We start from the raw sequence: 17683 nt of genomic DNA on the forward strand, positions 1-17683 counted from the left end.
CTTTTTCCCTCCACTCCTTCAATCCATGTGCTTCATGTTTCTCACCCTCTCTCAAATTTTCTCAACCACTAAACTTTCTACTTAATCTCTACCATTAATCGAATGTTATGTGAGACATATAAATAAGACCTTCACCCCATTCATTTTCCTCCTAACACTATCCTCAAATTATCAAGCACTCTCATTATCAAACATCAAGCCTTCATATTATCATGATGTTATTTAAGTTACACCATAAAATTTGAGAGATAATCCACATCAAACATTCAAGCAAATCTCAAGTAATAGTGGAGTTTTCTAAGATCTTTGTATTGGTATTGTCATTTATTAATTGATTTTATGTATAGATCTTAGATTTCCTTTGGTGTTTGTGTGGATTGCGAGTTTGTATATTTCATTGCATTGTTTCTATTATTTTTATTCACATTTTCACATCATTCATAGGTCCAAAAATTGAATACAATAGAAAAATATAGTGTAGACGTATAAAAATGACCATATTCCTAAATGAATATTTTATGTTCATTTCTCTATTTGATTAAATCCAATTTAATTAAATTATCCACATTCTTCTATTTTATTAAGTAAATTACTCAATTTATTTAAATAAAATTCACTATACCCATTTAATGAATAAATCATTTTATTTAATTAAACCCCCCCTATCCACTTTTAATTAAATTCAAATTTAATTAAATAGTTATCCTAAATTAAATAAATCTAATTTATTTAATTGCAACCAAATTGAATTAAAATTCTTTATTTCAATTAAATCCTATTATCCCTCCATCCACTTGAAAAATCCCAAACCCCTTTCTAATCCCTTCTAGAATCTTCTAATCACTTCTAATTAACCTAACCCCTCTTCTAAACTTTGTCACATCCCTAAGCAAAGGGAAGTCACTTCTCAAAACCTCAAAGTCTTTGATAACCATTGAAGGCTTTCAACCTTCAACCACTAAATGGCTCAAAGTCTTTGATAACCATTGAAGGCTTTCAACCTTCAACCACTTAATCCCCAAAGTCTCCAATAACCATTAATGGTTAACTGAAACCCTCCTACATGGTTAAAACATTTGTTTTGACTCAACCTTCATCCAACCCAAGGGTCTCATTAGGCCATTAATGCTTTGACCATGATTATCTCTTAATCATTTGCACAAAGGTTTATCCTTGGATTAACTCTTAATCCAGTGGGTAAGCCTAACTTAGACTTGACCCTTAGCCTTTAGATAACCATGAGGTCTTCTCAGGCCTTTAATGCCTCCAACCCCTTTTCTCAACCCAATCCTATATTGACACTTGTCACCATTTCATTGGTGCCAATTGTGCACATAGATCCCCAACTTTCAAACTCAACCCTTGATTAAACCATTCAATCTTGACCATCCATTGCCCTGTTTGTGCTATAAATAGAGCTCTCATTCCTCCATTTTTAATAATCATCCTTCAAATTTGTAGCATCACACTTATGCTCAAATATATTCAAGCTTTCATTTCATATATGCTCATCATTTAGCCTCTCTTTAAATCAGGAAGTAGACTAAATATGCATGTTTAGAATAATTTCTTTATCATTTTAGTTCAATCATAGACTAAATATAGTATGCTAGGATAGTATTCATACTAATCTTGTCATCTTATCATTTAGTTTATTGCATTTTAAAATCATACATAGCTTATATCACATTTCATTTTAGAAATCTATCAGAACATCCCTCGTTCTTGCATTTGCCATCCCTGAACCATTTTGCTCAGTGATCTGAGAGCAAAACATTGGTTTGAGGGACATTGTGAGATAGAGAACCATGGGACCCACCTTGGGAAGCTGAGTAATACCACGTTACTCCATAGCTTGCACCAAGAAGTCCTGTGTGTGTGTGGACTAGTATTCTAACATATTCACATATTAAGTTTTATCAGCCCACTTTTCCCGCAGACATATAGTATCCAAGAAATCACACCAAAAATTGAATACAATAGAAAAATATAGTATCTACACACAAAAAAAGCCCTATACTCCTATGAAAGCTCTAACTAATGGATGATATATTGGGCTATCATTCAAAACACCCCAACAATAACAAAATAAAATTATTCTACAACAATAACAAAATAAAATTATTCTACACATATTGAATGAATTTTACACAATGAAATCTCTAAATACACTACTAAATTTTTACTACAAAGAAGTTCTTAAATAAATTTTACACAATGAAATCTCTAAATACACTACTCAATTTTTACACAAGCCATTACAAAGAAATTATATAGCAAAATTACTAATATATATTTTTGAAAAACAACAAAATCACACTCACACAAAAAAGAAAAAAGCACACCTACAACAATTTTGAAAAACTAATTGCAAACATTACAAGTGCAAACAATCACTTATATGATTCTAGTCGAGTCCCACTATCTTTTAAAGATTCAATGCACTTACAAAGTTGGAATGCCCTCAAAGGTCATAGGGATTCTGTCCTATGGCCCTCAGAAAACATGGAACTTCATCCACAAAATTATTTTCTTCCACATAAAATAATTGTAAAAATTGAAAGGATGTTATGACAATTTTGTTGATAAATGATGTGTGTGCAAGCTCTATCTTTAGGATATTACCTTTATTAAGATATGCTTTAAGTTTATTTTTGGTAATAAAGGGGAAAAAAAACATACTTTATTAAGATAAGCTTTAAGTTTATTTTTGGTAATAAAAGGAAAAAAAATGTTTTGTTTTTTTAAGGCTTTTCTTGTAAGGAAGCATTTTTTTTTTAATTTTTTTTTGGAGGTTACAGTCTCTATAAATTACAGTCTTCTTGTATTGTTTATGCAAGATAGTTTTTAATATTTGTTGATTTAGATTCAAATCTTTATTTGTAATTCTATAGTTTTAATTTCTTGTTTATTAGTTTGTTGGGTTTGTTTAAAATCTTCATTTGATATTAGAGGCTAGTATTTTATTTTGGGTTAAAGATTTAGTGGTTGTAATTTTAACAAAAAATTATCATGTTGCATTCTAACTCCTTGCCTAGTCCAAAATATGATGGAAATGAGTATTGATTATTGGTGCATTAAAATGATGATATTTTTTATAGGAAAATATTTGTGGGAGATTGTTAAATCAGGTTATGCAAAGCTAAATGATTGGAATATCCTCACAACCAATGATAAAATAGCTAAAAAGGAGGCTAAGAAGAAGAATGCTCAAACCTTGTTTTATAATCAAATAACTCTAGATAAGAGCCTATGTTTTAGAATTGCAGGAGCAAAGATAGTTGAGGATGCCTGGAAGACTCTAAAAGAAGCTTACCAAGGTAGAGATCAAGTCAAAGTTGTCAATCTATAGACATTGAAGAGAGAATTCAAGAATTTGAAGATGCAAAAATTTGAAAGTGTGAGTGCCTATTGTGTCAAAGTAAAAGATGTAGTCAATAAGATAGCTACACTTGGAGTGTGAAAAATGAGGTTGTGATAAAAAAAAATGGTGTTGATAACTCTCACACCAAGGTGGAATCATGTTGTCATAATCATAGATGAAAGTAAATAATTTGTCTACCCTTCAATTTAATCACCTAGTTGGATCTCTAATGTCTCATGAAGAAAAATTGAGAGATTCATTTGGAGAAAGTAGTGAGAAAGTTTTTTCCTCCAAATTACAAATCATAAAGAATGAAGATGTCAACAATAACTCCAAAAACAATCAAGGTCAATGTAGAGGTCAAAATAACAATTATTCAAGAGTAAATAGAGGCAGAGATGGTTCAAAAGGAAAAGGCAGTTCAAGAGATAGAGATATATTTGATAAAAGAAATATCCAATGTTACCATTGTAACAGGTATGACCACTTTGAAAGGGACTGCAAATTAAAAGAAGGTAAAAGTGTTCATTATGCTCAAGAAAGTGATGAAAATCCTCCAAATAGTTGATTTTTATCTTATGAAAGAGATAATAGTAAAGATGTTTGGTATTTAGATTTTGGATATTCAACCCATATGCCATGAAATGATAAGTTGTTTTCAATAATAGATAAAAGTTTCAAATCCAAGATCCAACTTGGTAATGTCAAATCATTGGAAATTGTTGCAAAAGGAGTTATGAAAGTCAATACAAAAGAAAATACGAAAAGTGTTAAAGACATTTACTACACTCCACAATTAAAGCATAATTTATAGAGTGTTGGTCAATAGTGTGAGAAGAATTATAAAGTGGTATTTGAAAATCAACAATGCATAATTTATGACAAGAATTAAGCCAATAGGGTTGTTAGTGTTGTGCCTATGACAAAGAATAGGATGATCCTATTAAGGTTCAATGAACATGACAACAACCTTGCTAATATGGCATATGAGGATACAAGTTGGTTGTGGTATCTTCGATATGGGTATTTAAATTTTCATAGTTTGAAGCGTCTAACATCAAAATCATTAGTTTCTAGTTTGCCTAACGTTGAAGAACACAAGGAGCTTTGTGAATAATGTGCTAAAGGATAGCATGCAAGGGAGAAATTTTTGAAGGGCAATGCATGGAGAGCCTCTTTAGCTTGTTCACTTAGATATATGTGGTCCTATGTAAACAAGGATTTTGGATAAGTTATCATATTTTATCACTTTTGTTGAAGATTACTCAAAAAAGTGGTGGGCTTATTTTTTGAAGACCAAGGATGAAGCCTTTGATACATTCAGGAGGTTTAAAGCCCTTTTGGGTAATGAAAAGGGGTGCAAAATCAAATTCTTAAGGACTGATCATGGAGAAAAAATTTGTTCAAAAGCCTTTCAATATTATTGTAATATGAATGGCATTAGATGACAACTTCACTACTTACACACCTCAACAAAAAATGGAGTAGTTGAAAGATATTATAGTATAGTGGTGGAAATGGTAAGGAGTATGTTACAAACCAAGGGACTAAGCAATTATTTTTGGGTGATGTAGGTGCTACAACATTATACATTTTCAATCGGAGTCCCACTAGTACACTTGACATGATAACTCTTTATGAAGCCTATTATGAAAAAAGACTAATGTCAATCATTTCAATATACCTGATTAAAAAATGCAAAAGTTAGTAAGGAAAGTAAGCCTTATAGGCTATATAATCCTCTCACTAATAGGCTTATTGTGTCAAGAGATGTGAATTTTTATGAAGGGGGATTTTATGGTCATCAAAAAGGCCATGTTGAGAAGTCAAAATCTATTTTGAATGGTGTTATTATTGATTATATTGATCATGAGTAGCCCACTGATGTTTATGCCTCAAGTGTTATGAATCCATCAAGTAGCTTGTCATCTAGTTTTTCAATTCCAAGTGCAAGTCCAATTTCAAGTCTAAGTTCTACAAGGAAGATAAGAAGATTAAGTGACATTTATTAAAAGAGTACAAGTGAAGCACATTAAGAAAATCGAGGAGTTGAAATAGTGAATTTTTCTTTATTTACCAAGGTTGATTTTGAACCATCACATTTTGAAGATGCATGTGCTAGTGAGGTTTGGATGCAAGCAATGCAAGAAGAGAGATTTTATTCATAAGAATGACACTTGGGAGCTTACAAAGCTTCCACATGATAAAAAGAAGATTGGCACCAAATGGATCGACAAGACTAAGTATAACAAAGATGGAAGTGTTGAAAGGTATAAGGAAAGCTTAGTTGCTAAATGATTCACATGGAAGTATGCCATTGATTAATATGAAGATACATTTGCCCCAGTAGAAAGACAAGAGACTATTAGAATGTTAATTTCATTAGCAACTCAAAAGAATCGGTGCATCCATCATAAGGATGTGAAAAATGTCTTCTTGAATGAATACTTAAAAGAGGAAGTATATGTGGAACAACCACAGGGTTTTGAAGTGGAAGGAAAAGAAGATCATGTCTACAAGTTGAATATGGTTTTGTATGACTTCAAGCAAGCACCAAGAGTGTGGTATGCTAGGATAGATGGATAGGCTTCAAAATAAGTAAAGAGTAAATCTACCGTTTATTATAAACAAAAAGGTAATTATATTCTTATCATAAGTTTTTATGTTGATGATTTGTTGTATATGGATAGCAATTCTAAGATAAAGGATGAGTTCAAAATTGTTATGATGAATAAATTAGAGATGAAAGTTCTAGGTCTTATGAAATATTTTCTAAAAATGGAGATTTGTCAAAGTAAGAAGGAAATTTTCATTTGTCAAACAAAGTATGCAAAGGATATGTTGAAGAAATTTGGTATGGTTGATTATAACTCATCTTCCACTCCAAATACTTAGAGTTATAGTGTAGAGATTATGGTGATGAATTAGTTGATGAGACAACTTACAAAATCATTCTTGGGAGTTTGATGTTTCTAACTCACATGAGGTTTGATATTGCATATTCAATCTCACTTGTTTCAAGGTACATGATACATCCATCAGAAATACACATAAATGCAACCAAGAGATTGAACCCTAAATTTTGTTATTTGTTACTACTCTAACGTTCAATCTTGTTGGCTTTAGTGATTTAGATTGAAGAGGTAGTTTGGATGATCATAAGTCTACATTTGAAAACTGTTTTTCTTTTGGTTATGGTTTGATTACTTGTGGAGTTAAAAAAAACAAGGCATGATTGCCCTCTCATCCACAAAAGCAAAGTGTATTGCAATCACCACAGCAAATATACAAGCTCTTTGACTAGAAAAGTTTTAGAAGACATTGGAGAAAATTAAGTTCATCCTACAATGATTTTTTTTGTGATAACAGGAGTGGCATCAAGTTAACAAAAAAATCTAATCCATTATAGTAAGACAAAGCATTTTGATCTCAAGTGTATCTTCACCAAAGCAGTTTCAAAAGTTGAGTCTTTGACACTTTTGAGATCAGATTGTGAACTCCCTTAATAATGCATGTGCAAGCTTTATCAATAAAATAATAATTTTATTAAGATATACTTTAATTTTTTTGGTCAAAAAACAATTGTGAGCAGTTTTTTTTTTTGGTTTAAAAGATTTTCAGGCAGCATACTATTTTATATTGGAGGTTGCAATCTCTATAAAATACAGTCTCCTAGTATTGTTTATGTAATTTGGACTAAGAGTTGGCCTTAGAATTTCATGAAATTACATGGCTTTTAATCTTTGTTGATTTAGATTTAAATCTGATTATTTGTGTGTTGTTCTAATTTCTTTTTTATCAATTTGTTGGGTTTGTTTAAAATCTTCAAATTTAGATTAAGAACCAACATTTAGAAATTAATTGAGTTGTTGAAGATGACCATCATTCTTCATTGTTGGCATAGTAATTTCTCAATTTGCATGGAAAGAAATGTAGTTTGCTGGAGCTAAAAATAAGTGCTAGAAAAATATAATTTGCATATAATTGCTCACTACAGCTATACATAAATATGCATGAAATTTATTAAGTATTCTTCAATATTTTTGAGATTTTTATTTATTGAGGCAATTGTAATAAATTATTATTCTCGGAGCTCTGATCAAATGATCAAGCAATTTAAATAGAGGCAATTGTAATAAATTATGTCAGATCATGTAATCAAGCAATTTAAATAGAGGCAATTGTAATAAATTATTTCAGATCATGTAATCAAGCAATTGTAATAAATTATTTATTACAAACAAAGGATCAAGCAATTGTAATAAATTATTCATCTAGAATCTCTGATTCAGCTGATCTTTGATCTTGTGATCAAGAAGATTGTATAATCTCATTTAAATGAATAGAAAGATTTATCTGCTGTTGACCAATCACTGTATATTTCTTTTAAATTTCTTCATCTCAAACCTAAAGTAGGCTGATTATCAAAGGAAATTTCATTGGCAACAAAATCCAGGCCACCTATTAAATAATGAACTGTCTTCATTGATTGATGTCTAAAGAAGATGATGGTCCAATTCGAACTTGCACTACTTAACAGTACTAAATAAACGACAGCGTAAGGAGGAAACTCCGTTGGAATCAATAAGAACTGCCATCTAACAAAGCATAATATTCTACGCCTACTCTAAAATTCATCTGAAACGAAAACTTACTATTTAAATTATTATTCAAACCCTAACTCTCATTCTACTTCCATTGGAATTCTATACATTCAACTTTTAGTTGCTTAAGTCATCAAGCTTCAACTTTTTTGCTGTCAGAATCGACAGCAGGTGCTGCATTCTTGGGCCTATAATAGGTAGTAATCTTAGGCTTATTATAGTTGAAGTTGTCATTTTGACCTTGGCAATGGGTACGATGGTGGTTACTTGGCCTCATTCTGTATTGATATGTGTGATCGAAAGTTGGGCTATGGCAATAGGAGGAATAGCGGCTGTCAGGTGCAAATCTGTTCTGGTTTTTTCCACAGTATTCCGGCTTCTCCTTGTTGATGCTGCTTTCAGATTGCCTGCGACCACCAACCACTTTGGCAAGCGTAACAACCTCCCCATTACGAGGAGGATCGAACACCAATGGCAAATAGTCGTCTGTATCACATTCAAAGCTGGACTTTTTGAAGTGTTCTTCCAGTGAGCTTCGACCCTGTAATGAAACCACCAACAACTATGTCAAACACTTGTAGGCAAGTATCAATGATACATGAGACATTGAGGGACAAATCCAGAGTTACTGATAAGAAATCTGAATGCAGATTAGAAGTTTTATGCCTTGGACTAAACAAACGCACCTGAAGCCTCGCATATGTGACTTCGCATATCTTTTTGGAGTTGTATATAGCCCAATGATGCCCATGGAACTCTTTATAAAGCTTCCATGTCGCTGTAGTAGATGTAAAATTTACAAATGCGTACCCCAGATTACATTTGTTTCTACATCAGAAAAACCTAAATTAGCATTTTGCAGCTCATGTAACCCACTAATTTGACGATAAAACTTCTGAAAAGATACATGCGAGCTTAATCTTGATCGTACTTGAAATCTATGGGCAAGTACACAAAATCGTAGGCTGAGCGGGTTTCATCTGCATTTTCGATGCATTGGTTCCACAGCATGCAGTGACTGTCTAGCATTTTCAGGAGCATGTCGTGACTACAAAAATGGATAAGAATCAAATCTTCAGCAGTCATTAATGAGGCACTTTTCACAGATTTTTAGTGACTAAGATTACCCTACTTGACTGCTGGATAATACATATCACTCCTATACTGATAGCGATGGCGAGCACAGAAAGTACACAAAATCTCACATTCTAGACTCACTGGCAATACGATCATCATAAAATAAAACAAAATAAAGGAATTGCATGGCAAGAGCGACTAACTCGAATTGGTTTGGAATATTTTTTATCATGACAGTTGTCCTGGTCTCTTCACCATTCAATTCGGCTCGAGTCTCATCAAAAGCAAATTGGGATCTGGTTTCCTCTCCGATTGCATGGGATGACTCTCTCTTCCAATTGTTTGTGGCAGCGTCTCCTCCTTTGCCAAAACCACTTTCACGGCCTCGGCCTCTCTTCGTTACATTCGCAAATCGAGATGTGTTGCTCTTTCTGTGAATATCACTCGAAGAAACACCTGATGGGTAACAGGATTTTAAAAACCTTAATCGATAAGCATTCATCTGTGTACACAATGAAGAAATCAATAACAGATATACTTGCCTCTATCGCAGCTGAAATCGGTCTGGTCTGAGTGTGGCCGTCGGTGGTGACGAGGGGGAATATTGTGAACGAAATTAGCAGAGCCTTTGTGAGTCCTACCATTCGAATGACTGAAATGGATTTTTACTTGTTCTGACCCAATTTCCTTCCGGTCTAGCTCATTCCGAGCTCGCTCTGCATCCCTTATGTCGAAAAATTCTACAAACTTAGTTCGATTGTTCACTGGCGTCCCCCTCACCTCTTTCACACCGCCTGCGTTTAAACAATAGAGAAATAAATGCTAAAAACTTACAGTATTCCAAGTTTTACACTTTTACTCAGTCGAGTAATGGATTCAAGCGCAAGGAACTCATGCTATTTCTAAGAATTTACTAATCCATTTAGAAGAGCAAAGCTCAATTTGACTTCAGTTTAAACACCCTGTAACACTCTAAAAAACCAACCTAATTCCTACAAAAATAGTGCTGGATTTAAACAACGAAATACAATATGTATGGGTACATACCATAGTGCTGGAAGATCGATATAATGTTGTCATCGGATATGGCAGTATCCACATTAAAGATGACTAGCGTGCCTTGGTTCTCGGCAGTGGGCTCTGCATATTGGGCCCAAATAAGTCTTCCTTCCATTAATCTCCAGCAATAAGAAAACGGTTGTTGCAACGCTCCACTTTCCAGACTTTTGGAAAGCATCATGTACTGCTGCCTTATATCAAAAAGCGCCTTGTTAGCATGCCTAAGGTCATAAAAATCTACAGTCACCATACCGTCATGTTTTGCCTCGAGATGAAGCGCTCTAATAGGCCCCCACACCAGCAATTCTTGATGAATCTGATGATCACTGAACTCAGTAGGGACCAAACTCAGAAGCAGGCTTCGAGACTGGTACGCTTGCCGCCCGTCTGAGATCTGCGGAGCGACCATAAAACTCAGCTGGAAAGGAGGAGAAGTTTGAGAAATCATATTAGGGCAGGGGAAGTGTGTATTCGCGACAGGAATTGGAACAGGGCTGCACATAACAGGAATCTCTGGTGAACTCCATATTGTAGGAGGAGGAGGAAGCGGCGGCGGCGCAATGGGTAGGAGACAGTTCATCTGAATGTGCGGCGCAGTATATACGTTGTATGTAATGGGCGGGGATCTGAACTCTGGTACAATGGGGACATTGAATACTGTTAAGGTAGAAACAGGCGGGGGAACTGGATATGCAATCTCGTAAGGTGTCTGCGGATATGATTTCTCAAGCATCGGAGGAGTAAACTCCAGGGCAGATGGGTTCAGACACGGGCCTAACTGCGCCACTTCGTCATCAACACCCGTCTCCTCGGACTCCACCTTAACCTGCAAATCTCTCTGGGCTGCCATGACTTCACCGCCACCGCACATGACCGCAAGCAACAATACTACAGCCCCGAAAACAAAAGCTAATGAGTCCCATATTCAGAAATACAGGAGAGGGAAAAAAAAGAGAGAAGCTTGAAATTTTACTTACTCTGTTGAGAGATAGCGCAGAGGAATTGAACTTGAGGCCTTGACCTCCTTCTGCGCGTGCTGTTGAAAAAGTATGTGGATGAAATGCAGGGTTTTCCTGGGGTTTAAATTGGAATGGACAAGGGAGAGGCAGGCGACGGCCACGACCACTTACCCCACTCCGGCGGCAGATCCACCAATCAGAAATTGTCGCGGATATCGAGGAGCCGTGCAGTGTGCAGAAGGAAAAAGGAAAAACCCCAATTGTGTTCCTATGACGATTCGGGTGATAATTGTGGGACTGGGCAAAGGGCAAAGTTGTAAAGCGGCACCCAGGATTTAAGGGGCGGAAGGGTTTTGGTTCCATTTATGGGCCTCGTCCTCGTCCTCTCAAAACTGTGCTCAACAGTCCGATGCGCCGTCAGATTGCCGTCCAACATTAAATGGTGTGAGGCGCCTGGTGAACTCCACTTTAATTTTGAGGACCAGAAGAAATGACTACTGCGAGACTGGGGATTTACATTTTGAATCTTCCATCGATTTGAAGGGACCTTCCGTTTGGTTGATTACAAGAATTTTTAAATACAGTTGTAAGGTTTTATAATGAGTTTATTTGAGATTAAGTTTCGTTGAGGGCAACACTTTTATATTATAAGGAGAATCTGACAGAATGGATACTCTTCAATGTTTATTATGTGAATATTTTTTAATGATTTTATCAGAACAAGTCTTTTGAACGCAATATACAGTTACAGAGTTTTTAATGAGTTTATCAGGATAAGTCTAATTGAACGCAATACTTCCATATTATAAAGATGAACCCAGATGAATATTTTTAAATGTAATTAAAGATTTTTAATGAGTTTATAGAGTAAGTCTAGTTGAACGCAATACTTCAATATAATAAAGATGAACCCAGGCAAATATTTTTAAATGTAGTTAAAGATTTTTAATGAGTGTATGAGAGTAAGTCTCGTTGAACTCAATACTTCAATTTTATAAAGATGAACCCAGGCAAATATTTTTAAATGTAATTAAAGATTTTTAATGAGTGTATGAGAGTAAGTCTCGTTGAACGCAATACTTCCATATTATAAAGATGAACCCAGGCAAATATTTTTAAATGTAATTAAAGATTTTTAATGAGTATATGAGAGTAAGTCTCGTTGAACGCAATACTTCCATATTATAAAGATGAACCCAGGCAAATATTTTTAAATGTAGTTAAAGATTTTTAATGAGTTTATTTGACTAAGTCTCGTTGAACGCAATACTTTCATATTATAAAGATGAACCCAGACAAATTTTACAGAATGGATGCCCCTCAATTAACATATTTTAATATTTACTATGTTAATTTTTAAATATTTTAATATTTATCATATGATTGCACTAAATAAGTTCGTACATCAAGAAGGTTAAAAGAGCACTCTGATCATATCTCCCATTAAATTGATTGTATAAGAGAGGTGTGATCATTTTTAAGGAGACGAAAGGAAAGAGAAAAATAAAATAAATACGTATATTATATTAAAAGGTGATTAATTATAAAGCAATTAATTAATTGTTTTTAAAACTAGTATACCTATCTTTAAAAAGATCTATTGAAAACATGTCTAGAGATTAGAATTATATTTAATTATATTTTTCTTTATTTACATTTTTTTTCTTTATTTTTTATTGGAATTTTTTTTAAATTACTTATAATTAAGGAAATAAATAAAAATAAAAATTAGTAAGTAATATTTTTTAAATTTTAAATGATATTTTTGTCACATTATTTATGCAATATTTTATTAATTAGTTATTTTATTTTATAATAATAAGACATAAATATAAAAAATATTGCATAAAAATAAATATTATTTTAATTTTTACTTTATCAGTTATTTTTTATTTTTCATTTTTTATGTGAATGTCATTTTTATTTTAAAATTTAAGTTATATTTTACTTTTACTTTTTAAAATAGTTTTTGTTAACACACTTAATACAAAATAAAATTATAGATCTTATAATATAATATGTATATAACATAATATAAAATAAAGATGTTAATTAATATATTTTTTATATTAATTATAGATTAGTCAAAAAAGGTAAGAAACAGTACGAAGAGTTCACAAGAAGACACCAACTCTGGAGGCAAGCCTCACACGGAGAGAGAGTCACAACCAAAAAGGACCGAGTATAAAAAAAATATTACATACGGAAACACAATTTACATAGGATCGGCAAACTGTAAGGATTAATTAATATATGAAAAAATATCTTTAAATTAATTAGCATGAGTGCCTAGCTTGCATTTTTATCTTATATTTAAAAAAATCTTATTATAGGATAATGGATTAAGAGAATGATATATAGCAAATATTTTAATATTTACTATGTGATTGCATGACACAAGTTAGCACATCAACATTTAATTTATATAATAGTATAGATATCTTAAATACATCTACATAAAAAACCAACATAATTCTTTAGCTAACTTGATATAGGATTACAAGCCTTAAGTTGAAACCTATTTTACTAAGAGCCAAGAGCTAGCAGTTCCAAAAAAATTGTATGGGGCACAATCACAACCTCATCTTTTGTGGTATTGTGTCATTGCATTCAACAAGACCTGGTTTGATGGAAACAATTAGAATCATCCATTATTTTTTTAGTTTTTAGTCTGTAAAGTGTAGTAAGTACTATATACATATATGTTATATTTTTCAATAGTTTCATTTGCAAATAATAATATATTCTAATATTTAAAGGTCTTTATATTAAAGAAAAAAAAAAAACATTTTTACTAAATAAAAATTATTAGTTTATAATATATTTATTTTTATTATAGAAAAAGTAAAATAATATATATATTTATTTTAATAACATAAATTTGAACCATAGTCCATGATATATAAATGTATGAAATTTCTAGATTAAACTATGTCAAAAAAATTACATCAAAATTTTCACACAATTTGAATCCAAAAATTTCATTACATATTTATTTTGTTTTATATATATGTTTATTTAATATTTAATTATAATGACTATATTATTAATTTATAGTTTAAATAAATATTAAATGTGTTTTAGTTTTTATAATCTTGGTCTCAACATGGGACTCTATGCCTTACTACCATTGTAGAATGTCTCTTAGCATAATGAAAGAAACTAATATATATCTACTACAAGAAGGATCCATAAAGATGTGAGAGGATGTATAAAGATATCCATTTGAGAGAAAGAAATGAGAATAAAGAGGTAGAGAGAGTATAAATGATCATAGGTCTAGTGTCCTCTATTGCCAAGGATTCTAAATGTTGACATAAGTGTAACATTGTAAATCGTCACCCCTCACAATTCCATGTTATGTTTAGCACTATTTTTGGCATCTATGATGGATCATAGGAAAATTTGACCATCTGAGAACCTAATTGGAAATCTTGGTGACATCCCCTAGTGCCTAGTCATTTAAACAACCAAATAGGGTTGGACATTAATGCCCAACACTAGTGTCCCACCAATTTGGTTCCAAATTTAAAAGTTCAAATGTCATCTTTGGGTCCTTAATGGTCGCAAACTTGTTCTTAGCTTAAACTTATAATGTTATTTTTGAAAAGGTGTTAGACTCCCTTCTCCGTTACAAAGTATAACTATTGTAACTATCTAGAAGAATATTATCATGACCATTCATCCTATAAAGCTATCAAGAGTCATTGTCAATCATATTGCAATTTGCATTCTTATTTTAGCTAAGACATTATTTCATAAATCCATTATTATTATCATGTTATGTACTAACACTTGTGGGACTTCACCATCACCTTGTGTGGATTCAAGCAAGGGCTTCACGTCTAAGGAAACATCATCATTTCATCATTTATGTTATTTGTTTTGTCTTTTCTCCTCTAATAGCATATAATTTTTATCATCATCGTCGTTGTTGTTGTGGAGGTGAGAACACCAACACAAGATTTGACTAAGGAAAACCCCTATACAACACAAGGTTTATCCCCTTTTATGTGTATAGGTGTGGATCTAAAAAAACATGACTACAACAATTGCACAAATAGAAAGAGCAGACTGTGACAATTATTTTCAAACTTCAAACGACACAAAACCTTAGGACACTAGCGCTCAGTGCTTATATTCTCCCAAATTTTCTCTAAATTTTGAGGATAGCTGCCCATATCTCTACTCAAACCATTCCCAACATCAACACTCGTTAGAATATCATTTAGACACTAATGCCTAGAAATTTAGTCCTACCCAATCAACTCTAGATTTCAGCGCCAGGTTCCTCTATGTGTCTCTTTTGTAGATCTCCCTTTTACTTATGTCTTTATGTTCTGTTTTTTTTGTAATCTTTTGAACTTGTTAAATTTACCCACCTTTAGCCTAGTTCATTGCACACACTCAGCCAATCCTCAACCACTAACAATAGAATAGAGGTTTGGGTATACAACAACTTGGCTCTTTCTTGTGGATAGCAAGTCAATACCACTCATATCTCTATTGTTGTATGGGAGAAGGACTAGCCTAGGTTAGTGCATTGGTTAGTTTAGGTCACTTTTCTTACACATCAACAAGGGCCATAATTGGTTCAATGGGACCATAAAAACAAAGTGACTTAGGGGCCATAAAATATATAAAATCAAGGATCATAAAAATAAATTGGCAAGACCACAAAAAAATAGTTCCTAAAAGGTCACTAACTAGATATTGTAAACATGATCAAAATGAGAGGTCTAGATTTATATGCATGAATGCATTCTAAGATATATATGATGTTTAGAACTACGATGATTAAGCTAGTATGAAGATAATGATGTGATAAAACATTAGCCAATTATCCTTGCAATGATATACTAGTCTAGCATGAATATTCTATGATATGAAAAATGCTTTTAAATGCTATTATGATGATTTAACAAAGAGAGGCTAAAATGCTTAGTAAATTAGGCTATAATGCAGATGCATAAAACAGTGTTGATATGAAAATGAGGAATGAGAGCTCTATTTATAGGGAAAATAGGGCAATGGATGGTTAAGATTGAATAATCTTAACAAGGGCTAGGATTGAAAGTTAATCAATCCATGTTTATAATTCTCACCAGTGAAATGGTGACAATTGTCAACAAAAGGTTGCTTGAGAGGAGATGCAAGAAGCACCAAATGCCTGAGAAGACATGAAGGTTACCCTAGGAGGTAAGGTCTAAGGTTAGATTAGGGTTATCTAATGGATAAAGATTTTACCCAAGGGGTAAACTCTTGTGCAAGGGTTAATAGGATAACCAATGTTAAAGCCATGAATGCTTGATGAAACCCTTGAGTCAAAAGGATAGTTAAGTTAGAAGAAAGTCTCTAACTAGAGGTCAAAGATGAGTTAACCATAAACGGTTATGTAAGAGCATTTAATGGTTTAGAAGACTTTAGAGGTTAACCATTTGAAGACACAAAGCTTTTAATGGTTACCGAAGACTTTGGAGGCTTTGAGAAGTGACTTCTCTTTGCTTAGGAATGTGACAATAATTAGGAGATGAATTAGGCTAAATTGGAAGTGATTAGAAGAATCTAGAAGGGGTTTAGGAGGCAAGTGGGAGATGTAGGAAGATGCAAGTGGGGAGAAAAGGATTTTAATTAAGATTAATTGCTTTATTTCAACTAAAATAGATGCAACTTGCATAAATACAAGTGGGGGGATTTAATAAATAAATTAGATTTATTTATTTGCAAGGATCAATTTAATTAAACGTAAATTTAATCAAAAAGGGAGAAAGGAGAATTAATTAAATAAAGTGATTTCTTTAATTAAAGGCTAGAAAAGGTTCAGGTGAATTTAAGTAAATAATTGAGTAATTCATTTAATCAAAAAGATGAAAATGAAGAAATTAATTAAATAAAATTTAGTTAATAGGGGAATGGGGTTAAAATAAATATTAAATATTTATTTAAGAAAGTGGTTAGATTTATACGTCTACATTTTGCCCCTCTTTGAAGTGACGTGTGTGCACATGTTGATTCAAAGAAACTTTGTCGGATATGTTGTCAAAGTTTGTTTGATATGATGTTGTGTGTCAAAATGTCGATATGATGCCCCAGATGTAGATTTGATGAATGATATTGATGATGCCCCCTTGGGAGATGAATCAAGGATTTAGTGAAAAGTTCTCAAGTTGAGAGCATTTTTGAATTAATTGAAATATGAGAATATTGGTTGCGTTGAATGCACATGATTGATTCATTTCCCGAAAATGATGTTGATAAGGGAAAAAAATGACAAAGTGGGAGTAAAATGCATGCCCCATCTATTAACCCTTTGATTTTACCTTATTAAAAGGTAAAAAGTGACTTTGAAAAATCATTTGCACACTTGTCTCTTTGTGATTGTGACATTTGGAGCTCTGACGACGATGTTGATTCCATACTCCTCGCACTGACTTGAGCGTGTCAGGCGACACCGGAGACCCGCCGCCTATGGCCCACCAGTAAGTGACCAAAATCCATCTTTGTTTTTGATTAATTTTATTTATTTTAGTCACGTTTTTCAATTTTGGGTCAGATTTTTCTGGTTTAGCGCATCAGGTAGGTTGTCTAGTGCATACGATAGGAGTTTTAGCGCGTAGAAA

At 32.9% G+C, this 17683-nt stretch overlaps 1 protein-coding gene across 1 annotated transcript; it reads right to left on the reverse strand.

The window, feature by feature from the left end:
• Positions 1-7754: 7754 nt before the first annotated feature.
• Positions 7755-11184, reverse strand: LOC131076742 (protein terminal ear1 homolog). Its single transcript, XM_058014056.2, has 7 exons — positions 11082-11184; positions 10093-10992; positions 9588-9839; positions 9249-9501; positions 8900-9016; positions 8655-8796; positions 7755-8509 (listed from the first exon to the last, which is right to left on the reverse strand). The coding sequence occupies exons 2-7, from the start codon at positions 10973-10975 to the stop codon at positions 8102-8104; spliced, it is 2055 nt and encodes a 684-aa protein (XP_057870039.1). The 5' UTR covers positions 10976-10992; positions 11082-11184; the 3' UTR covers positions 7755-8101.
• Between the last annotated feature and the right edge of the window lie 6499 nt (positions 11185-17683).

Source organism: Cryptomeria japonica, chromosome 10, assembly GCF_030272615.1.
Source record: "Cryptomeria japonica chromosome 10, Sugi_1.0, whole genome shotgun sequence".
Lineage (NCBI taxonomy): Eukaryota > Viridiplantae > Streptophyta > Pinopsida > Cupressales > Cupressaceae > Cryptomeria > Cryptomeria japonica.

Coding starts and splice junctions, on each gene's coding strand:
- LOC131076742 (XM_058014056.2), bottom strand. CDS start 10,975: ATGTGCGGTGGCGGTGAAGTCATGGCAGCCCAGAGAGATTTGCAGGTT. Junction 9,502..9,587: donor CGATTTCAGCTGCGATAGAG/GCAAGTATATCT, acceptor GTTACCCATCAG/GTGTTTCTTCGAGTGATATT. Junction 8,510..8,654: donor TCACATATGCGAGGCTTCAG/GTGCGTTTGTTT, acceptor GTTTCATTACAG/GGTCGAAGCTCACTGGAAGA.